Source organism: Entelurus aequoreus, linkage group LG08 (genome assembly GCF_033978785.1).
Source record: "Entelurus aequoreus isolate RoL-2023_Sb linkage group LG08, RoL_Eaeq_v1.1, whole genome shotgun sequence".
Taxonomy (NCBI): domain Eukaryota; kingdom Metazoa; phylum Chordata; class Actinopteri; order Syngnathiformes; family Syngnathidae; genus Entelurus; species Entelurus aequoreus.
The window spans coordinates 54388399-54411245 of record NC_084738.1 but is presented as its reverse complement, the minus strand read 5'-3'; the positions used below and the strand labels follow the sequence as shown (position 1 = coordinate 54411245).

Sequence of the window (22847 nt, the reverse complement as noted above, 5' to 3'; positions counted from 1 at the left end):
TATGACCGAAAGGACAAGATCACGGGTACAAGCGGCCGAAATGAGTTTCCTCCGCCGGGTGGCGGGGCTCTCCCTTAGAGATAGGGTGAGAAGCTCTGCCATCCGGGGTGAGCTCAAAGTAAAGCCGCTGCTCCTCCACATCGAGAGGAGCCAGATGAGGTGGTTCGGGCATCTGGTCAGGATGCCACCCGAACGCCTCCCTAGGGAGGTGTTTAGGGCACGTCCGACCGGTAGGAGGCCAGGGGGAAGACCCAGGACACGTTGGGAAGACTATGTTCCCGGCTGGCCTGGGAACGCCTCGGGATCCCCCGGGAGGAGCTGGACGAAGTGGCTGGGGAGAGGGAAGTCTGGGTTTCCCTGCTTAGACTGCTGCCCCCGCGACCCGACCTCGGATAAGCGGAAGAAGATGGATGGATGGATGGATAGTTCCCGTTTAGGCTTCCTTGTTTGTTTTTGTCACCATGGCGACTTATTGTGTTCACCTGTCTCTGATTAGTGCTCGCCCGCTCACCTGCTTCCCGAGCACTAATCAGAGGCATTATTTAAGTTACTTTTGCCAGTCAGTCGGGCTGGCTTCATTGATTCTGTCACATGGGGGTTATGCAGCTTGCTGCGGTTCGTTCTCTCAATGCAAAAGACGGCTCCGGACGAAGGCGTAAAGGTAGGATTTGATTTATTACCATAAAACACCCAACTACCAAAACACAAACAACACAACAAAAAGGGAAGCGTGCCTAAAACAAGTGAAGCTAATACTTAGCAGAAGCTATGGCATGGAATGAACAAAACTTACTTGGCATGAACGAGACGTAAACAGTGTGACATAATCAATGAAGCCTGGCCGACTGACTGGCAAAGGTAACTTAAATAATGCCTCTGATTAGTGTTCTGGAAGCAGGTGAGCGGGCGAGCACTAATCAGAGACAGGTGAACACAATGTCGCCATGGTGACAAAAACAAACAAGGAAGCCTAAATGGGAACTAAAGAAGTCCAAAACTAACAGAACATAACTAAACAAAACATGATCCGGACCACGGATCATGACACAATTTAGACCTGCAGATGGCGAGAAATAAATAAAAATGACGTTCGTTTGCGGCACCTTTTCTTCATTATTTTGTGAGAATAAGGATTAATTCTAAATCTAAACAGGAATATATGACCATTTTGTCAGTCCGCATACCGGTAAGAGTAGACATTGTAAGTGATTGTTTTACTATTTTTGTAGTTTGTATTTCTTGTTTAGCACTTAGGCAAGGCAATTTTATTAAATGCTGTAGATAAAATAATTTCAGTTGTCACATGCACAATTAAATAACAGGGTTTTCAGGCCGGATTTGAACCTTGCCAACGTCGAGGCCTGTCTCAAATTTCCTGGAAAACTATTCTAGATTTTAAGAGGATAAAACTGAACCGCAGTTTCACCATGTTTGGTCCTGACTCTGGACACCAGCAGGAGACCACTCCCTGAGGTTCCCAGAGCTCGAGATGGTTCAAATGCCTCAAACGTGTCAGAGATGTATTTTGACACAAGACCATGAAAAGACTTGTACACAAGAAGAGCTGTTTTAAAGTCGACTCTCTGAGAAACAGGAAGCCAGTGCAGTGACCTAAGCACTTGACTAATATGGTCTTATATCCTGGTCCTAGTCAGGACTTGAGCAGCAGCATTCTTATGTACTGCAGCTGCTTTCCAGCTTGTTTTGAGCGCCCCGTGAAACGGCCATTACAGTAGTCTAAAATGGATCTCATCTTGGAGAAGTTTGCTGAGAAAGAATAATTCAATTGAATTTTAGAGATCCAGCACGGACACAGAGCAGGCAAGTCATTGTTTGGACTGCTCGAAGAAAAACAACATCTTAGTCTACGATTTGACTCCCTTGAATGGCCTTGATGCAATCGGGAACAGGCTGTTCTGAAGAACTCCCCCGAGGACTTCTCAAAGATGGACGCTTTTGACCTTCCTATTTTTTCAACAACACCTGGCGTTGAACTTTGAGATCGGCCCCAGTCCACAAAAACATTTCAACATCTCACCCAAGTTTATTGGGCATACATGCACGCACACGCCCCTCCCCAAATCAACGCCTTCACCACTGCTTAATTCCTCCGGAGTTGTGGGGGCTGAGTAGCGCTTTATAGCGGCAGCCGGCCTCCAGGGCTCCAACCCCCCCCCCCCCCCTCTGTTGCGAGTTGTTGTGATTACATGTACCATGTTTATGTGTGCCATGCTATGTGAGGTTTTTTCCTCGGACTCAGTCTGGACCCTTCCTGAGGGTCCAGCCTTAGACTGATATTTTTTTTACTCTTCCCCCTTTCCCAATGTCACCTTTTTCCCACCTTTTTATGGAGCGCTGTAAGTGGCTGTTCCGTTGGCGGTCCCATCTTGTCCCCCTGTAACGTATGTCTGCTCTTAGTGGGATTGTGCCGAAAATGTAATTTCAGTTCTTATGTGTCTTGTACATGTTAAGAATGGACAATAATAAAGCTGCAGTCTGTCTGTCCAACCTGCTGCAGACCAAGGCATGGATTAATCTTTCTAAGTCTGATTTAGACAATTTTCTTCTGAATTTGGCAATGTTTTCCAGGTGGTAAAAAGCTGCTGATGTTATTGACTTAATGTAGCTGTTAAAGTTCAAGTCTGAGTCCACTTAGCAATACTGCTGCATGCTGCTCAATGTCTTACTAAAACCCAATCTGAAAAGTTGTATTCAGGGTCAAAAATATACATTTCTGGATCATCACTTTTCCCAAAGTAGTCTTTGTTGACTCTCATTAGTCTTCCATGACTAGCAATGTTGTTGTTGTTGTAGGTAAAAGCCAATGTTGTGATGCGTCTGTGAAATTAATACGCTGCAAAATACGTAACTATTACATGTTATTAATAATGTTCCTGTTACTACATTACATATATACTTACAGCGTGTATATAAAATGATGATACAGGCTTTTGTATGGTTTAAGAGCACTTGGTAGTGGAATAGAGCGACTCTCATTGGCTCCATTGATAGCTGACTTTTGCTAGCATTTATTTGTGAGTTAGAATGCATAACAAAGACAACATACGTGTGCTTGTCTCTCATAAGAATTGTAAATGATAAGCAAACTTCCCCCCAAAAAGTGGAGTATCCTATGGAAACCCCATAGCCTGAAGTACAAACCAATATAGCAAAAAAGACACAAAGGTGACAACAAACTTGAAGTTTGTTACGTTGGAGCGCGTCCTTTGATTATGTAGTTGACCAAAATTGGTGCTAGGGCTGGGTGATATGGACCAAAATTGATACTGCGGTATTTTTAGTCTGAATGGCGGTATATGACATATACAAAAAAACATGTAAAGTGCTTAACTTTGGCTAAGTGTTTTACGACATGATAGTCACTGTTGAGTACTCAGATTATTTTTGTTGTAAGTAGTAAAGTAATGTGTTTATTCTTCCATTCATTCATCCATTTTCTACTGCTTGTCTTATAAAGTAATTAGTTAGCCGTTATTATGTCAAAGCAATTTTTGTTCATTTTGTTAATTAATGTTAGAATAGATGGAGCTTCCATTCGCTCACTGCGGTTAAAACCGCTGGTAGTTAAATTTAAAACTACTTTTCAGCCACTCGGCCGCTTTACTTCAGTAGGTTAGGCTGCATGGGTTATGGAGAGAGACATTTTTAAACCAAGGTGCAGCTAAACATTTGACACACCAAACAGCAGAGAGGAGCTATCATTAGCTTCTATGCTAAGTCGCTAACAGAAGTAAACAACATAAACAGATGAGATTAGTGACAAAGCCGCTACCAGGAGAGATATAGGTTCTCAAGCAAATTGGTGTATGCTTAATGACGCTGTAGTCACTCAACCAGCCAAAAGAAGTCGTTACCAAAGTATTGCATCACTCGGGAGTAGAGAAGTCGGCAGCGCTCCGCCATATTTTTAAAAGAAGTTTGATGCGCAGCGCGTCATTGTGGGTCAAAGAAGCCTCCGTAAACCCACAAGGGGCCGGGTTGAGCCAAAAAGGATGCCCTGTGCTTCGCCCGTCAGGCGCAGAGAAGAGCAAACGACTGTAACAAAGGTGCATCAAAAGACACCGGTATAGCGGTATTGTCTCAAATATATACCACTTTCTAAATGATACCGGTATTAACTATAATACCAGTATACAGCCCACAGTGATGGGCAAGCCGCTTGGAAAATGTAGTAAGCTAAGCTACAAGTTACTCTCGATTAAATGTAGCTAAGCTACAGGGGATTCTATCCCCGGAGAATTGTAGCAAGCTACACTACAGGCTACACGGCAAAAGTAGCTTACTACATCAAAGCTACATTTAACGGCATGTCTTTCTATGGGCCCACATGTTTAATATCAATGTTAATGTAACTGAGAGTGTACAAATATTACTATTAACTATCTGTCATTTAGCTGGAGACACACTACAACTACCTCTAGGGGTCCCCACATCCCATTATATGTATTAATTAGTTTGCCTTTTCTTTGGCCCACCACTATATTGTTATTCATTTTCTCTACCTACAGTAAAAAAACAGCTTCTATTTATATCTTTACAAAAAAACAATGACTTGTGTGTTGTTTGGGAACAGTTGGTAATGGTTATGTGCAGTAAAACTTTTCATGAACTCAACTCACCTTAATGCGTTTTTCCAATCTTTGTGTTGGACATCTTAAATGAAGAGAGCAGTTATGATTTTGGTTTACAGAGTAAACAATTACAAACTAATGTTTGTGACATAGTTTTCTCTAAACGCATACATCTATCTAAATATGGCCAAGGACACGCATTATTGAGGGTTTCCTGGACATCATCTTCATCACTAAAGGAAAAATCTAATCTGTGGGAGAGAATCCGTCTGCCATTTTCAAGTATGTTCTTTTTTTGTTTTGTTTTTTTTGAGTGGTCAGCTCTCTGACTCCGACTCCCTCGTCGTCATGTGTCTGTTCTGATTTTGCTTCCTGGTTTCACTGACCTGCCTTATCTTGCCTCTAATTGATCAGTCCGTTATGTTTCAATCTATTGAAACATAGATGAGTCCAATTGTGACTCATCATATCAACACCAACCAATCATCATGGATGTTCTCATTCAGGTCATTGGATTTTCTGCATATCTTTTTGGGTCTGGATTTGCAGTCCATTATCTGTCTTTGTAGCTTTAATGTAAGCTACCTCGTTACATGGCTCTAAAAGTAGCTAAGCTACAGGAAAAGCTACTCGTGAAAAAAGTAGCTAAGCTACCGCCAAGCTACTGGAAAATGTAGATAAGCTATGTAGCTTAGCGACAAGTAGCTTGTTACTGCCCATCACTGACCGCTCAGCCCTAATTGGTGCGTTGTAGCAAACATCTCAGGGTTGTTGGATCATCAAGTTAAAGTCTTCAAAGTTTTGCTCAATATAGCATGCAGCTGAGATAGGCTGCAGCATCCCCCGCGACCCTGAGCGGGGCAAGCGGTAAAAAATGGATGGATGGATGGATAGCATGCAGAAAAAAGGTCTAGATATCGACTGCATGACCCTCCCTCGACTACTGAGCAAGTTGTGCAAAATGAAGGAATAGCACTTAGTGGCCTCCCTCATAATGGCTGATTGGACACAGGAGGGTGGAGGTCTCACACATCAGAGCTGCATCGATGCAGTCATCAGAGGTCAGAGGGAGTCAATGTGGACCTTTCTGTCAGATGCCTGGCGACCACTGTACGAGCTGCTCAGCCCCCTGTATCATCCATACCCTCCCATACATCCCCACTATCCAATTTAAAGTAAATACAGTTCCGCGAGCAGTGAAGCGCTTTGCAGTAGTTGCCGTATGGCTGAAGGGGTATAGACAATCAAAGCGGAGAAGAAAAGCTATGACATGGAGACTAGGAAGATGTACGGCAGAAGCTGGCAGACAGCATTTGTTGAGGGAAGAAAAAACTAGCAGAAAGAGAAAATACTGTAAAAGCGGGAGTGATGGCAGTGTCCCCGCAGAGGGATGGAGGAATCGCGACTGTAAAGAGACAGATAAAGCCCCATTAACGGCTGCTTCCAGCTGCTTTCTCTGGCTTTGCCACTGCATGGCTCCCCCCTTGATGTTTGTTTATCTTTCGTCTTATTTAGAGCCGTAATTGGTACGTCTCTGCCGTCTAGATCAGGCAGCTCTGTCATCATTAAAGACCGTGCTGACATAACTTCACAGAGAGACAGAAACTGGCCAGACATACCGACGGACTGAAAGGACGGCCGCGAAGCCTACACATTAATTGGTCATTGGTGACACGACCAGAGAAGGATGTTACAACTTCTGGAACTTATCAACAGGAAATGTCTTTGGGACACCGCAGACAAGCTTTTTCTTGTATTGACAAGAACATCCCGTCTGAAAGTTGTCCAAACAGTTTTGCCCACTGTGTGCAGACTTGTCCCTTAAGCGTCCTGACAAAAACCAACACAATCGACAGCTCCGAATGTGTTCAAGGTGTCGACGCCAGCGTGTGTCAATTTTACGTCGCAAGTTTGGACACACCCTAAAGACAAAAAGTAAGAGTTTCTCTTATTCCACTTCTTGGTTGCCTCAGTAAACAGACAAGTTTCTGATGGATCCAGCTGTCCCGCCCTAAATTCCTGCATCTCAGAGCTGCGACTCGCGCTTTGATGACTCTGCAAGCAAAGGCAGACATCTCGAACATTAACGTGCCGTCGGGCCCATGTTTTATTTGTGCAAGGAGGGACTAACGCACGGATGGGGAGAGGTTCCGGCACATGCTGTCAGTCGTAGGAGAGAGACCAAAATAGACTCGGTGCTTGGAAAGTCGAGAGTGTCGCATCGTTCCTGTGAAAGGAGTGCAAGGGAGAGGGGCTCTCGGGATTGGTGGCAGAGAGTCCGACGTTTAGGTCAATGCCATGGTGCCTTTAAATAATCTGAATTTATCTTCAATGAAGTCAAAAACACGACGACGACTACTCAGCTTACAAGCAGGCTTTAAAAGTCACCACATGATGAGAGAAAGTTACTTCCTTCCCTCCTGCAAAAATTGTAGGAATACACATACAGTGTGTCAGCCGATTAGGGCAGGGGTGTCCAAAGTGCAGTCCTATAAGCTGCTACTTTTTTCCTTTCGCTTTGAACCCTGCGGCCCTTTAAAACGGTGCTGCAAACAGTTTAAAAAAAAAAACAAGCAAATACACTGAAAAGGTGTGTTATTGTTTGTGCTATGGTGCCATCTTTTGGATGAGTTCGCTCACTGGTGCTTTTCTGTTTAAAGCTTTGAACCGGAAGTACACGTGCCGTTCCGTCTTCTAAGTCGTCCATAGTGTTTTTTACTGGAAAGGATTGTTCACTCATCACTCCGAGCAATGTTTGTAAGTTTTACATCAATCCATCCATCCATTTTCTACCGCTCTTCCCGTTCGGGGTCGCGGGGGTGCTGGAGCCTATCTCAGCTGCATTCGGGCGGAAGGCGGGGTCCACCCTGGACAAGTCGCCACCTCATCACAGGGCCAACACAGATAGACAGACAACATTCACACTCACATTCACACACTAGGGCCAATTTAGTGTTTCCAATCAACCTATCCCCAGGTGTATGTCTTTGGAGGTGGGAGGAAACCGGAGTACCCGGAGGGAACATGCAAACTCCACACAGAAAGATCCCGAGCGCAGGATCGAACCCATGACCTTCGTATTGTGAGGCAGTTTTACAATATAACTAAAACAATTCATACTTACTAGACCGTCCCATGTGTGATGTCTGCAGGAGTGTTTTCATGCATATTTGTACGTGGCAGGGCATGTTATTTTTATATTGTGTAAATTCATCAAAACGTCACCGTGGAGTTATTGAGTCTGTTTAGCTGATTGGAGAGCTAGCTTCCGCAGCTAGCGGGTCCATGACGATGACCTCTGTTTTGTTTGATCAGCCATTTTACTGCCGTGTTACAGACAGCGTTTGGAAACAATTAAGGTATGTAAATAAACATGTACAAAATCTTACTTTGTAAATAACTCACGGAGCAAATAATATATGGAAAACTTTTTTTTTCTTCTAAAATTTAGTGGGCGTGGCTTAAATACCGATGCCCTCTATAGTCCGTAAAATTTGGTAGTTTTCTAACGGCCTGCAACACAATTATTCGCATTCTAATATTAGAATTAGGCCTTTTATCAATAAATTAAAGTTTTTTTGTTGCTGACGGTTTAAAAAGGTAAAAAAAGCTTTTTTTTTAATTGAGCCGCCGTTGCGTTCGCCTTCCACCTTACTTTCTTAGCCGAGATTCACACACCTAGCAAAACATGGCTAATGCTAATGAGAGCGAGAGGTTTGTTTCAAAGAAAAGAAAAGTGTTGTCAGTAGTTTGTTTTGCAACAACAGATGTGGAGGAAATGACTTCCCGCTGCAAAGGCAGCAGCCAAGCAAACTTATTCCAGCATCTGAAACCGTAGCCTCCAGTCGAGTTCGGGGAAATGAATCTCACTACGAGGCAAACAAGAACACGACGACAAACAAACTCGGGCTCGAATGCATCATACACCAATGTATGATGACGCCATGTATGATGACAGAGAAGCACAGCCAAGACGTGTGAATGAAAAAGCTTGTGTTGATCCACTTACTGAAACTGTTTTGCTGCATTATTTATTTGCATACAATGTATAAGACTACATTTTATTCAAGACAGAGGTTTTAAGTTTACTCTTCATTTTTCTCAATATTGGAGAATATTATTTATTTGCAAGCAATGTGCAATGGTACAAACATATTTTTTTTCAAGACAGAAGCACTCCCAGAGGAAGCTCTTAATTTAGTTCTTTGAAAACGATTCTATAAAAATCATTGTCTTTTCAAACTACCGTATTTTCCGGACTATAGGGCGCACCGGATTATAAGGCGCACTGCCAATGAATAGTCTATTTTTGATCTTTTTTCATATATAAGGTGCAACATATATAGGCCGCTTAAAGGAGTCATATTATTATTATTTTGTTCTAAATGTAAAACACTTCCTTGTGGTCTACATAACATGTAATGGTGGTTCTTTGGGCAAAAATGTTGCATAGATTATGTTTGACAGATCATCTTCATGCCGCTTTAGTCACTTCCGAATGCGCCGTTTTGTGGGCGGTCTTATTTACGTGGCTCACCTTCAGCAGCGTCTTCTCCCCGTCATCTTTGTTGCAGCGGTGTAGCGTGCAAGGACGGGAGTGGAAGAAGTGTCAAAAGATGGAGCTAACTGTTTTAATGACATTCAGACTTTACTTAAATCAATAACAGAGCAGCATCTCCTCATCCGGAAACAACAACACAGGATATGTGTCCCGTGAAAAAACGTCCGACCGGAACTCTAATATCTAAAGTTCCTTGGGTGAATAATGTAAACTCACTACACCGGTATGTTTTAGCGCTTTCATGGCAAGTTTACTGACAGATATAAGTAAGAACTTTACACTACTTTATATTACAAATGGCAACAGCGGAGGATGAATGTCCCATAACAAGAAGATAGACAAAAAGAAGAAGTTTATTGACTACGGACTACAAAGGCGGACGCGCGCAATTTTTCAGGATTTATGCAGATCCCAAATACAGATCATCAGGTACCAGAAGGTAAGAAAAGTTGCTTTTGCATAATATTGCGAAACAAAACGCCAGATAATATGTCTTACCTTATACACACACCAAAATAATACTTGTATGTTTAATGCGCCGGCAATCCTTCAAGCGGTGCGGCTTCATAGCTTACCAAAGTCATACTAAAACATTTAGATAGATTTTTAAGCGCTGTGTGTAATGTTCTATATTTTCAATGGAACATTGACACTGTTGGTGTTGTTTACTTGAGACATATTGTCATCATAGTGCAGCCTACACTTATCCCTTATGTGTGACTGCCATCTACTGGTCACACTTATCATTACACCATGTACCAAATAAGATAGCTTCGAGGTCGGTAAGCTCAACCAAACTTCTTCCTTACATTAGGCGCACCGGGTTATAAGGCGCACTGTCGAGTTTTGAGGGGGAAAAAAAGGATTTTAAGTGCGCCTTATAGTCCGGAAAATACGGTAGTAGTTTATGATCAAATAAAAGAAAAACGACTTATGAATAATGTCTGTCATTTGTATTCATTGGTTTCTTTAAAAAGTAGGGGAAAAAATTGGAAATCTTTTTGTGAAAACATAAACTACAAAAATGGCCCCCGCATCCTTTGGTTTGTCAGTTTGTGGACCAAAAAGTTTTGGTCACTGGAAAGCGAAGCTTTTTATATAACAAGTACACCCAAGAAAATGCGTATCCTTCTTAATCTTGCTTTTAAACTCCGAATTCCTGATTTGGTACCCGTCCACTTTTGGAATGAGACAGGCAAGATAAAAAGCAGCGGTGTGTTCTCCCCCGTCACTCACTCGGGCGTTCGTCGCCCCGTTTTCCCTCTGCCGTGCTGTCAGTCACGGCGGCGCTCGGTAACACCTGTCTCATTTCGCGACACGTTCTTCTCCTCTTTGCTTCACGCTTCTTTCTCCGCGTAAAAAAAAAAAGACGTTCAATTTCCCTCTCGGTGCACGTGGACAGCTCGCGTCCTTCAGCGGGCCTCGTGTGATGGATTCTCCCCGGCGCCTCCTGTCAGCTTGTGCAGGCGATCAGGCGGAAGCGCGACTAGTTTATCGGACTGCGCGGTTTTATGAAGGGAAACAGAAATATCGGTTATCTTGTCATCGCTCCTTACGCCCGGTACAGGTGTCGTTAGGAGGTCAGTTGATTGGAAAAAACGATTCAAAACGAGAGAGCTCAGGTTGGTGTGAGGAGGGAGGATTGAAGCAGAATACAGCCGCCCTTCTCTGAATATTTGATGCGGACGGATAGCTGTTCACTCCAGTGGAACAAACTGGAATCGGAATCCAGTCGCTCATCTGGAAAAGGCTATAATTTAAAAATGGTATCTGCTGAGTGTTCCTTAAGATCCTCATTTAACTTCCCTGCAGAACTCTTGAGTCTCCACACTCAACCCGTGGTGGGCCTCGCCTGCTGCTGGGGACTATTTAACACACCCGGATGCTATTTTTCAGTTAAAACCCCACATATTAATTTGGAGCCAACGAACAGGAACGTAAAGTATATAATTCTACCAACCTCCTCAACAACAGCAGATGATCCGAAGAGGAGTCCTCAGCACTTTTTATTTCCTTGGAGTAAAAAAAGAAAAAAAACACCTTTAATAACCTGCAACACTAACACAACACCTTCCGCTGCTGTGATGACAGCTCGCACCATGACCAGCACTGTCCTCATCTGACTTTATCCTTTGTTTCTTCTTTAAGGTGCAAGTGTAACCTCCATGCCTCCCAGTGCCTGCTGCAGGATGGCAACCTCCAGTGCCAGTGTGAACACAACACCACCGGGCAGGACTGCCAGCGCTGCAAGAAGGGCTTCAAGGCCAAGTCCTGGAAGGCCGGCTCTTACCTACCTACACCCAATGGAACTCCCAACACCTGTACGTACCCAGAAAGTCTCGACATATCGTCTATACCAGTGGTTCTCAAATGGGGGTACGCGTACCCCTGGGGGTACTTGAAGGTATGCCAAGGGGTACGTGAGATTTTTTTTTAATATTCTAAAAATAGCAACAATTCAAAAATCCTTTATAAACATAAATAAAAGCCTATCTTTTTTATATATATATATATATATATACATACACATTTTTATTATTATTATATACGCTTTGATGCGCCTGAAAGAGTGGCAGCACATCACAGTAACTCCTTTGACTTCTTTCATTTTACTTTATTTTTGGTATTATTCTCAACTTTTCTTGCTTTTAGGAACAATTTCCTTTGTGGATCAATAAAGTTTGTCTAAGTCTAGGTCTAGGGCAAATGTAGTTACTGTTTTTTCCAGCAGATGGCACCATTATGAAACAGCAACACAGTATCAGTGCAGTGTAAATACTGCCAGTGAGTGTGCCACACAGGCGTCATTTACCAATCACTAATATTCTGTAAGTAGTCTCACTGTTTCCCATACTGAGAGTTGTGTAAATGTGTTACATGCACAGGCTCACTGACGTCATGGTGAATGAAAAAAACGTTTAGAAGTACAAGGGACCGAGCTCACTGAGTTTACGTCACCTCAGTGCAGATCAGACGACTCGGGAGTGCGTGGAGGGAAATCCTCGTGGAGAATGTTGCCAGCTACAGTTGCTGGCTATGATAAAATAATAATCTAGGGCAGCGCCTCCCTAGTTTTGTCCTTTCAAACAAACATTGACACACTGGCATGCACAGGAAGAGACATGCACAGCTCAATACACGCACGCACACACCTGCCCAGACTGTAGACAAAGGCCTTATTGTCAGCCTTTTTTTTATATCTTGCTGGCATTTTTTTCCTCCTCCAGCCTCGCTCTAATGGTACCAACATACACCTTCCGATCCCAACGCCATGCTTTTACACTCCCGGATCCCATTAGTGGAATTTAAAAATTCAACTGTTGGCAACTTGCTTGGCTGAAGCGCAACACAAAGTGGCACCGGCTCACGAAAACGTTTGATATTTGCAGATTCTTTTATGCACGCTCAGCTAACTAAAAATACCAGCATGGAACTTATGCAAGTTTGGATTCAAGCGTGGCAGTGGGTTAAAGAGGGAGGGGTGGAGGAAGCAGGTTATGTTATTTTAACACTGGCTCTCAAAGTATATTAGTATATCAACTGGAACATTCTACAATATTTACTTATATATGTTTACCCTCATACTAAGATAGGAAAAGTACAGATATTTTAAAGTAGGTTTATTTTAAAAGAAAAAAAAAATAGTGGTTCTCAACCTTTTTTTCACCAAGTACCACCTCAGAAGACACTTAAAGGCCTACTGAAATGAATTTTTTTTATTTAAACGGGGATAGCAGATCTATTCTATGTGTCATACTTGATCATTTCGCGATATTGCCATATTTTTGCTGAAAGGATTTAGTATAAAACAACGACGATAAAGATCGCAACTTTTTGTATCTGATAAAAAAAAGGCTTGCCCCTACCGGAAGTAGCGTGACGTAGTCAATTAAACATATCCGCAAAGTTCCCTATTGTTTACAATGATGGCCACCAGAAGTGAGAGAGATTCGGACCGAGAAAGCGACGATTTCCCCATTAATTTGAACGAGGATGAAAGATTTGTGGATGAGGAAAATGCAAGTGAAGGACTAGTGGGGAGTGGAAGCGATTCAGATAGGGAAGATGCTGTGAGAGCCGGGGGTGACACCTAGGTGTTTTTATGCGGGATTAATTTGTGGCATATTAAACATAAGCCTGGTTGTGTTGTGGCTAATAGAGTATATATATGTCTTGTGTTTATTTACTGTTGTAGTCATTCCCAGCTGAATATCAGCTGAATATCAGCTGGGAATGACTACAACAGTAAATAAACACAAGACATATATATACTCTATTAGCCACAACACAACCAGGCTTATGTTTAATATGCCACAAATTAATCCTGCATAAAAACACCTAGGTGTTTGTTATGTTAGCTCCTAGCTACTAGCTCGAGCTAGTTATAGCTCGAGCGGGTTATATGGACGGGATCCCGTATATATAACCCGCCAATACAATTCAAACACCTGCACAGCACACACACTCACTCAGCCCAAAGGACCGTTCACCTAAGCCAGTGGTTCTCAAACTTTTTTTGTCATCCCCCACTTTGGACAAGGGGGAGTTTTCAAGCCCCACCTGCCCCCATCGCCCCAACAGAACGCTAATGCCAAGCTTAACATTTTCAAATTTATTGAACATCAAGTAACATCAAGTTGTATACATTCAAACTCAATAATATAAAATAACATCAAGTTCAATAATAAATCAAATAACTGTGCAGCTGTGGTATAACTTGCATCAAGTTCAATAATAAATCAAATAACTTGCATCAAGTTCAATAATAAATCAAATAACTTGCATCAAGTTCAATAATAAATAAAACAAAAGTGTTATAACTTGCATCAAGTTCAATAATACATCAAATAACTTGCATCAAGTTCAATACTAAATAAAACAAAAGTGTTATAACTTGCATCAAGTTCAATAATAAATCAAAAGTGTTATAACTTGCATCAAGTTCAATAAAAAATCAAAAAAATTGTTATAACTTGCATCAAGTTAAATTTTAAATGATACATTCAATAATAAATCAAATAAAAGTGTTATAACTTGCATCAAGTTCAATAATAAATCAAATAACTTTCATCAAGTTCAATAATAAATAAAATAAAAGTGCCACTTTAAAATCTTTGCCAAAAAAAAGGAGGAGCTATGCATTTTGGCAAGACAGAGAAAGTGAACAGGGGCGCCGCTAGGGATTTGGGCCCCATGAAAATAATCTTTACAGGGCCCCCAACACAGCGGCAACATTTTTTGATGCTATTTTACATACAATTATGCATTTTAATGGTATTCTGAATGCAATGGAATTAATTTTGAGTCATTTATTTGCTGCACCACTGATTCTTGAGACTGTAGTAAAATGTATTATATTTTGTATTATATTATTATTATTATTATTATTTCAACACACACAGCTGCTCACCTCCTTCCTCATGTGGGGGCACTGGGGCTGATTCAGGGGCAGGGGGACTTGGGGGCTGACAGACAGCTGCTGCTGCTGCTGGTGCACTTGACTCTGTTCAGAATGAGGCATCATTTTGACAGAGGGGAGATCAACTATTATTGAATAAGAACAGCTTGATAAATGTTTGACTGGATTGATTATTTAACTAATATAGCAGTAAAATGTAAAAATCCAGAGTTTTCTTGAGCTAACATGGTGAGAAAAGTGAGCTAGCTTATTACAGACAGGGACAAAGTTAATATGCATAACTTTCCACCACAACTAACAAACCCACCTTTTTTTGGGAAATATTGGGTGACATATTGTCGACCCTTCAACTCCTTCTCCTCTCTTATTTTATTTTCCTTTCTTTTTTGGCTGCCTGATTTTTGAGGCATACTGCTGTCTCCTCCGTTTTGCCTGCTGTGGCGCTGTCTGTGACAAATCGCCGTGCTCTACCTGCAGCTGATCCAGTCGGACTGAACCATTTTACGTAAATAGAGGGGGGGAAGGGAGGGCCCTGCAGGTGTTGATGCTTCCAAAACAAATAAATGTATTGTTACCAGGACATGGAAAATAAAACATGTGTGATTATATGTTAGTTAATAACTTAGTGTCATTATTTTTTCTGTATTATAATTTCATCATCATTAGGGGCCTCTCTGGCCCCCCCTCCATCATGGGCCCCTAGAATCCGTCTCCGGTATCGCGTCTGTGTATCCAAATCAAAGTCCTCCTGGTTAGAGTCTCTGTTGTCCGAGTTCTTCGATCTTGACTGCATCTTTCGGGAATGTAAACAAACACCGGCTGTGTTGTGTTGCTGACTTCCCTCGCAAAATATCCGCTTCGCACAGACAACTTTCTTCTTTGCTTGCTCAGCTTTTCTCCATAATGCAATGAACAAATTGCAACAGATTCACCAACACAGATGTCCAGAATACTGTGGAATAATGAGATGAAAACAGAGCTATTTCGTATTGGCTTCAATGGGGAAGCCATACCTCTGTTAAACTGGCTACGTCACGCGCATACGTGATCATACCGAGACGTTTTCAAGCGGAAGTGTGGCGGGAAATTTAAAATGTCACTTTATAAGTTAACCCGGCCGTATTGGCATGTGTTGCAATGTTAAGATTTCATCATTGATATATAAACTATCAGACTGCGTGGTCGGTAGTAGTGGGTTTCAGTAGGCCTTTAACTCTCCAAGTACCACCATAATGGCCAACATTAAAATACAGTAGCTTAGTGGGCCTAAATATTCATTAAAAACAAGGCAGAGGTTTTATTTAACAAGTATATTTACTATTTTTGGCCACTGTAACATTACACACAGTTTGAACAGTAACACTGTCTTTGAATACAGGAGAGAGAGAAAAACACTGTACTTAAATAATGAATCAAATCTTTGGCATACCACTAGTGCAGGGGTCGGCAATCCAAAATGTTGAAAGAGCCATATTGGACCAAAAATGCAAAAAACAAATCTGTCTGGAGCCACAAAAAATGTAAAGTCTTATAATGAAGGCAACACATGATGTAAGTGTCTATATTAGCTATAATAGCCTACTATCAAAATGACTATGTGTAGCAGGCTGAAGCACATCTTCGTTGACAGAAATGTTGAAATGTAATATTTATTCTACACATTTTTACAACCTTAGAAACCTTTAGTAAATCAGAGGCTATTCAGAAGGTGAGATACAGTAACTCCTGGAAATTACTGGCTTTTAATGGCCAAAGGTATAGATGTGTGTGTACAACAGGCTAACAGCAGGCTGTCTTCTTTTAATAGATTTATTACAATCTTTGGCAACCTAGGTAATGTTTGCTGTGGTCTGGAACAACATGGCACATAAACAACTATCTGAAATGCAGCCAATATTACATACAGAGACATGTCATGAGACATGAAAAACTAAATTATATACAAAGAGGATAAAAGTAAAGGATATTAAATGAGCTCAAATATACCTACAAATGAGGCATAATGATGCAATATGTACATCATTATGTACATATTTGCCTAAATAGCATATTAGCATAGATTAGATTGCAGTCATGCACTGAACAAATATGCCTGATTACCACTCCAACAAGTCAATAACATCAACAAAGCGCACCTTTGTGTATTCACGCACAGCATAAAAAGTTTGGTGGACAAAAATTGGCAAAGGAGTGGAAGATTTTACATGTAAACAAATTGTGGTGAGTTCAAGAACCACCAAAATTAGTAAAACAAAACAATGTTCACCAAATGCTCTCATCAGTGAAGCACACACAAACATATTAAACGGTGGGCTTTCAAACAATTGGGAAGGTTTGTGTTTGTGCCCTGCGCGACACCATTGATATTGTAGCACCGCTAAAGCTAAAAAGGGCCCCTAAAAGGCGTACCCCATGGTTTACAGAAGAAACTAAAGCCCAGAAATTATCATGTAGAAAGCTGGAATGCAAATGGCGTGCGACTAAACTTGAGGTTTTCCATCAAGCACGGTGTGATAGTTTAATAACTTATAAACGCATGCTTACCTCAGCTAAAGCTAAATATTACTCAAATCTCATCCACCTCAACAAAAATTATCCTAAATTTCTGTTTAGTACAGTAGCATCGCTAACCCAACAAGGGACTTCTCCCAGTAGCTCCACCCACTCAGCAGATGACTTTATGAATTTCTTTAATAAGAAAATTTAAGTCATTAGAAAAGAGATTAAAGACAATGCATCTCAGCTACAACTGGGTTCTATTAACACAGATACGACTGTATATACGACGGATACCGCCCTCCAAAATAGTTTCTCTCTCTTTGATGAAATAACATTGGAGGAATTGTCAAAATGTGTAAATGGGACAAAACAAACAACATGTTTACTTAACCCAATTCCTGGTAAACTTATCAAGGAGCTTTTTGTATTACTAGGTCCATCAGTGTTAAATATTATAAACTTATCACTTTCCTCTGGCACTGTTCCCCTAGCATTCAAAAAAGCGGTTATTCATCCTCTACTCAAAAGACCTAACCTCGATCCTGATCTCCTGGTAAACTACCGGCCGGTGTCCCACCTTCCGTTTATCTCGAAAAAATTGTAGCACAGCAGCTAAATGAACACTTAGCGTCTAACAATCTCTGTGAACCTTTTCAGTCCGGTTTCAGGGCAAATCACTCTACGGAGACAGCCCTCGCAAAAATGACTAATGATCTATTGCTAACGATGGATTCTGATGCTTCATCTATGTTGCTGCTTCTTGATCTTAGCGCCGCTTTCGATACTGTTGATCATAATATTTTATTAGAGCGTATCAAAACGCGTATTGGGATGTCTTGGTTTAACTCTTATCTTACTGACAGGATGCAGTGTGTCTCCCATAACAATGTGACCTCGGACTATGTTAAGGTAACGTGCGGAGTTCCCCAGGGTTCGGTTCTTGGCCCTGCACTCTTTAGTATTTACATGCTGCCGCTAGGTGACATCATACGCAAATACGGTGTTAGCTTTCACTGTTATGCTGATGACACCCAACTCTACATGCCCCTAAAGCTGACCAACACGCCGGATTGTAGTCAGCTGGAGGCGTGTCTTAATGAAATTAAACAATGGATGTCCGCTAACTTTTTGCAACTCAACGCTAAGAAAACGGAAATGCTGATTATCGGTCCTGCTCAACACCGACATCTATTTAATAATACCACCTTAACATTTGACAACCAAACAATTAAACAAGATGACTCTGTAAAGAATCTGGGTATTATCTTCGACCCAACTCTCTCGTTTGAGTCGCACATTAAGAGTGTTACTAAAACGGCCTTCTTTCATCTCCGTAATATCGCAAAAATTCGTCCCATTTTGTCCACAAGCGATGCTGAGATCATTATCCATGCGTTCGTTACATCTCGTCTCGATTACTGTAACGTTTTATTTTCGGGCCTCCCTATGTCTAGCATTAAAAGATTACAGATGGTACAAAATGCGGCTGCTAGACTTTTGACAAAAACAAGAAAGTTTGATCATATTACGCCTATACTGGCTCACTTGCACTGGCTTCCTGTGCACCTAAGATGCGACTTTAAGGTTTTACTACTTACGTATAAAATACTACACGGTCAAGCTCCTGCCTATCTTGACGATTGTATTGTACCATATGTCCCGGCAAGAAATCTGCGTTCAAAGAACTCCGGCTTATTAGTGATTCCCAGAGCCCAAAAAAAGTCTGCGGGCTATAGAGCGTTTTCTATTCGGGCTCCAATACTATGGAATGCCCTCCCGGTAAAAGTTAGAGATGCTACCTCAGTAGAAGCATTTAAGTCTCATCTTAAAACTCATTTGAATACTCTAGCCTTTAAATAGACTCCATTTTTAGACCAGTTGATCTGCCGTTTCTTTTCTTTTCTTTTCTTTTCTACTCTGCTCCAAACCCGGGGTGGACCGCTAGCCTGTCCATCAGATGGGGACATCTCTACGCTGCTGACCCGTCTCCACTCGGGATGGTTCCTGCTGGCCCCACTATGGACTGGACTTTCGCTGATGTGTTGGACTTTCACAATATTATGTCAGACCCACTCGACATCCATTGCTTTCGGTCTCCCCTAGAGGGGGTGGGGGGGGGGGGGTTACCCACATATGCGGTCCTCTCCAAGGTTTCTCATAGTCATTCACATTGACGTCCCACTGGGGTGAGTTTTCCTTGCCCGTATGTGGGCTCTGTACCGAGGATGTCGTTGTGGCTTGTACAGCCCTTTGAGACACTTGTGATTTAGGGCTATATAAATAAACATTGATTGATTGATTGATTTATGTTTGTCCACAACCAAAAAACATACAGTACTTAAACAAAAGAAAACATTTTCTCCCATCTTTTTCCATTTTCAAACCTTGTTTAAAAATGCTCTAGGGAGCCGCGGGTTGCTGACCCCCGCACTAGTGGTACACGTATCACAATCCGAGACTCACTGATGTAATAGTTGGTTGGTTTGTTAGTTATGGGCAGATTTGTATGAAACTTCTGAAATTGTATTAGAAACACCTGATAACATTTCAGGCCAGATCTGAATAATTTCTACTTTGTTGCCTTACGTTTTTCTCTGTGTGTGTATGCTAGCATCCCTGCAGACTCAAAAACAGTAAATGACAATAGTGTTCACTCAGTTTCTTTCATTCCGCTATGGACAGCTCAAAAAGTTACGGGCAGATTTTCATCTATCTTTCAAGAAATAAGAAGGAATAAGTCATTATATTTGGGGGCTGATCCGAATAATTTCTACTACGTTGCCTTATTTCTTTATCACAAGCTTAAACTTGTGTTTGTGTATGCCTTCCCTGCCTCCACCCACAGAGACAAAGACAGTGGGTTGAATGACAAGAGGCTTCACTCTGTCTATTTCATTGCGCTATAAATAGCTCAAAAAGTTATGGCCGGATTTTGATTCAACTTTCAGGAAATGTCAGAAATGGGATAATGGGATAAACAAGTGATTACATTTTGGGGGTGATCCGGATCACTGTCTGGATTTCAGGTCTTTACCATATTGGGAGTTCTAAAATAGGGCACTTTAAGTTGCTAATTATTAAATTAATTATTCGATATGTATACTAAACACTTCAAATAAATGTAACCACACAATCTTCCTTAAAGGGATCATATTGTGATTTCTTTCTACATTTAAAATACTTCCTTGTGGTCTACATAACATGTCATGTATTTTGGTCAAAATGTTGCATAGATTAAGTTTTACAGACCGTTTAAGCCTTTTTCTGACTGCCTCTTCAGTGGCCTCCGTTTTTTAGCCGATTTTCTTCACTTAGACTGCGCCTTCTCCCCGCCATCTTTGTTGTGCTCTTAAGCGCTTCCATAGCGATCCTACTGACATATATAAGTTACTACTATTATCAACTTTGTATCAGAAATGGCAACAGCTGAGGATGCATGTGCATGTACGAGCCAGTCTTCCCCACAACAAGACGATGGAGAAAAATCAATCAATCAATCAATCAATGTTTATTTATATAGCCCTAAATCACAAGTGTCTCAAAGGGCTGTACAAGCCACAACGACATCCTCGGTACAGAGCCCACATACGGGCAAGGAAAAACTCACCCCAGTGGGACGTCGGTGAATGACTATGAGAAACCTTGGAGAGGACCGCATATGTGGGTAACCCCCCCCCTCTAGGGGAGACCGAAAGCAACGGATGTCGAGTGGGTCTGACATAACATTGTGAAAGTCCAGTCCACAGTGGATCCAACACATCAGCGGGAGTCCAGTCCACAGCGGGGCCAACAGGAAACCATCCCGAGCGGAGACGGGTCAGCAGCGCAGAGATGTCCCCAACCGATGCACAGGCTAGTGGTCCACCCGGGGAGCTTATTGACTATAGCGTCGGACAACAATGGCGGACTCGCGCAAAGCTCTTTGGGTAAATTTCTACCATATATGGAGATTCAGAACCAACACTTTTTAAATAACATTGGGTGCCAGTTCTATGATTAACTACATTCCTCCAAAAATAATTGAAAACCAGCTCTGATAAATATCTATATTAATCAAAAGAAAACTGGTTTTGTTTAAACAAACTTTTAATAAAGTCGAATACAAATAAGGCGACAAAAGAAGTATCCAACACTTCTTTTCTAAAGTAAATCTGTAAGCAGATATAATCATCTACATCAGGGGTGCCCATTACAACGATGGCGAGCTACCGGTCGATGGCGGAGGGTGTGTCAGTCGATCGCCAACCAGGCATTAAAAAAATAGACCTAAAAATGATCGATCATCAATCTTCACCAAGACGTCACTTTTGTCACTTGATTGACATTCCCGGCACCCGAGGGTCTTGTGAGATGACGCTGGCTGCTGCGTGCTCATTATTAAGAAAAAATGACCGACAGGAAGGCGAGAAACACTATTTATTTCAACAGACCCTTGCGGCGTACCTGCCGTCAAAACTCTAAAGACCGACTGCGCAGTTCCTGTCTTCACAATAAAAGCGCTGCTTCATCCTGCCTGCACTAACAAAATAAGAGTTTCAGAAAGCTGGCGTGCACTAGCTACGGAGTTTGCCGCCAATGTATTTCTTGTAAAGTGTATACAAACGAGTATGGAAGCTGGACAAATAAGTTGCCAAAATCCAACCACTTTCATGTGGTATTGGACAGAAAGGAGGACTTTTTTTCTCCTCCATTTGAAAATGCAGACGTTATCAGCACTACTGTCTGATTCCAATCAATGCAAGTCATCAGGATCAGGTAATACACCAACTTATATTCTTGTCTTCATGAAAGAAAGGATTCTATATGTGTTAAATATGTTTGTATTATCATTAAGCACAGTGGTGTGCCGTCAGGGCCAGCAAGACCTTCTCTGCTGGCCTAACATAACCAGAAATCATGATCATAATTAAAGATAAAAGTATTTTTTAATTTACTTTCCTTAAATATCTAAAAGTATTCATATTCTCTTCATGTCATATTATGCTTCTTCCAATGCTGTTGTTTTTAGTTTAGAGTTTGTATCCAATCAGAATTCAGCTAACCATGCTGTACGGAATCTACCCGGGGCCTTCAGAATCAACAATGCAGGCGTCTGTGCACTGTAAGTGAACGGGGACATACAGTGATAGACAGTTGTGATAACCAATCAGATCACAAGTTGTTGTCAGTAAGGCCTTCAAGATGGCCTCACGTTGAACGTGACATTTACGTGTCCTGTAATTGGATACTCATCGGAACCGTTAGCGGATGAATTTGAGAACACAAAGAGTTGATAGACAGTTGCGATAGCCAATCAGATACCAAGTTGTTGACAGTAGCCTATCTAGGTAGCCTGATGTTAACGAGACTGTGATTGGTCACTCACTTGCTAAGTTGCAACTTAGCAGGAAGCAGGAAGTGTTCACCCACAAAGAAGGAGAACAAAACGTTGATTAGGTGGCAGATATATATTTACAAGGCCATTTTCAAGAAGGATATTTAAAGAGAAACTACATCTTGTGAGACCATGTTGGCGATGAAATGGGGAAATGCCCGCCATTTCCACTCGAATCGACGAGGGGTACCACTGGCTTATATGGCGTCCAATGGGTGCTAGAAGTTGTGAGTTCCAATATTTTATTTCTTTATTTTTTCACATTTAATATGTGTTTTGCAATTTTTATTTTGACAGTACCACATACAATATGTTTTAATTGCTGATACGGATTTATTGATTTTTAAATGCGCCAGAAAGTAACTTGTTTTGTACAATGGCCAGTAGTGTGTAAATGTGCTT

The 22847-nt window shown here is 41.6% G+C and overlaps 1 protein-coding gene across 1 annotated transcript in view; it reads left to right on the top strand.

Moving 5' to 3' along the window:
• ntng2b (netrin g2b) overlaps positions 1 to 22847 on the top strand; it is a 299057-nt gene that overhangs the window by 182214 nt on the left and 93996 nt on the right. The window contains exon 4 of the mRNA XM_062056803.1: positions 11302 to 11474. Within this exon, the coding sequence (XP_061912787.1) occupies positions 11302 to 11474 (173 nt within the window). The remainder of the gene's footprint in view (positions 1 to 11301; positions 11475 to 22847) is intronic.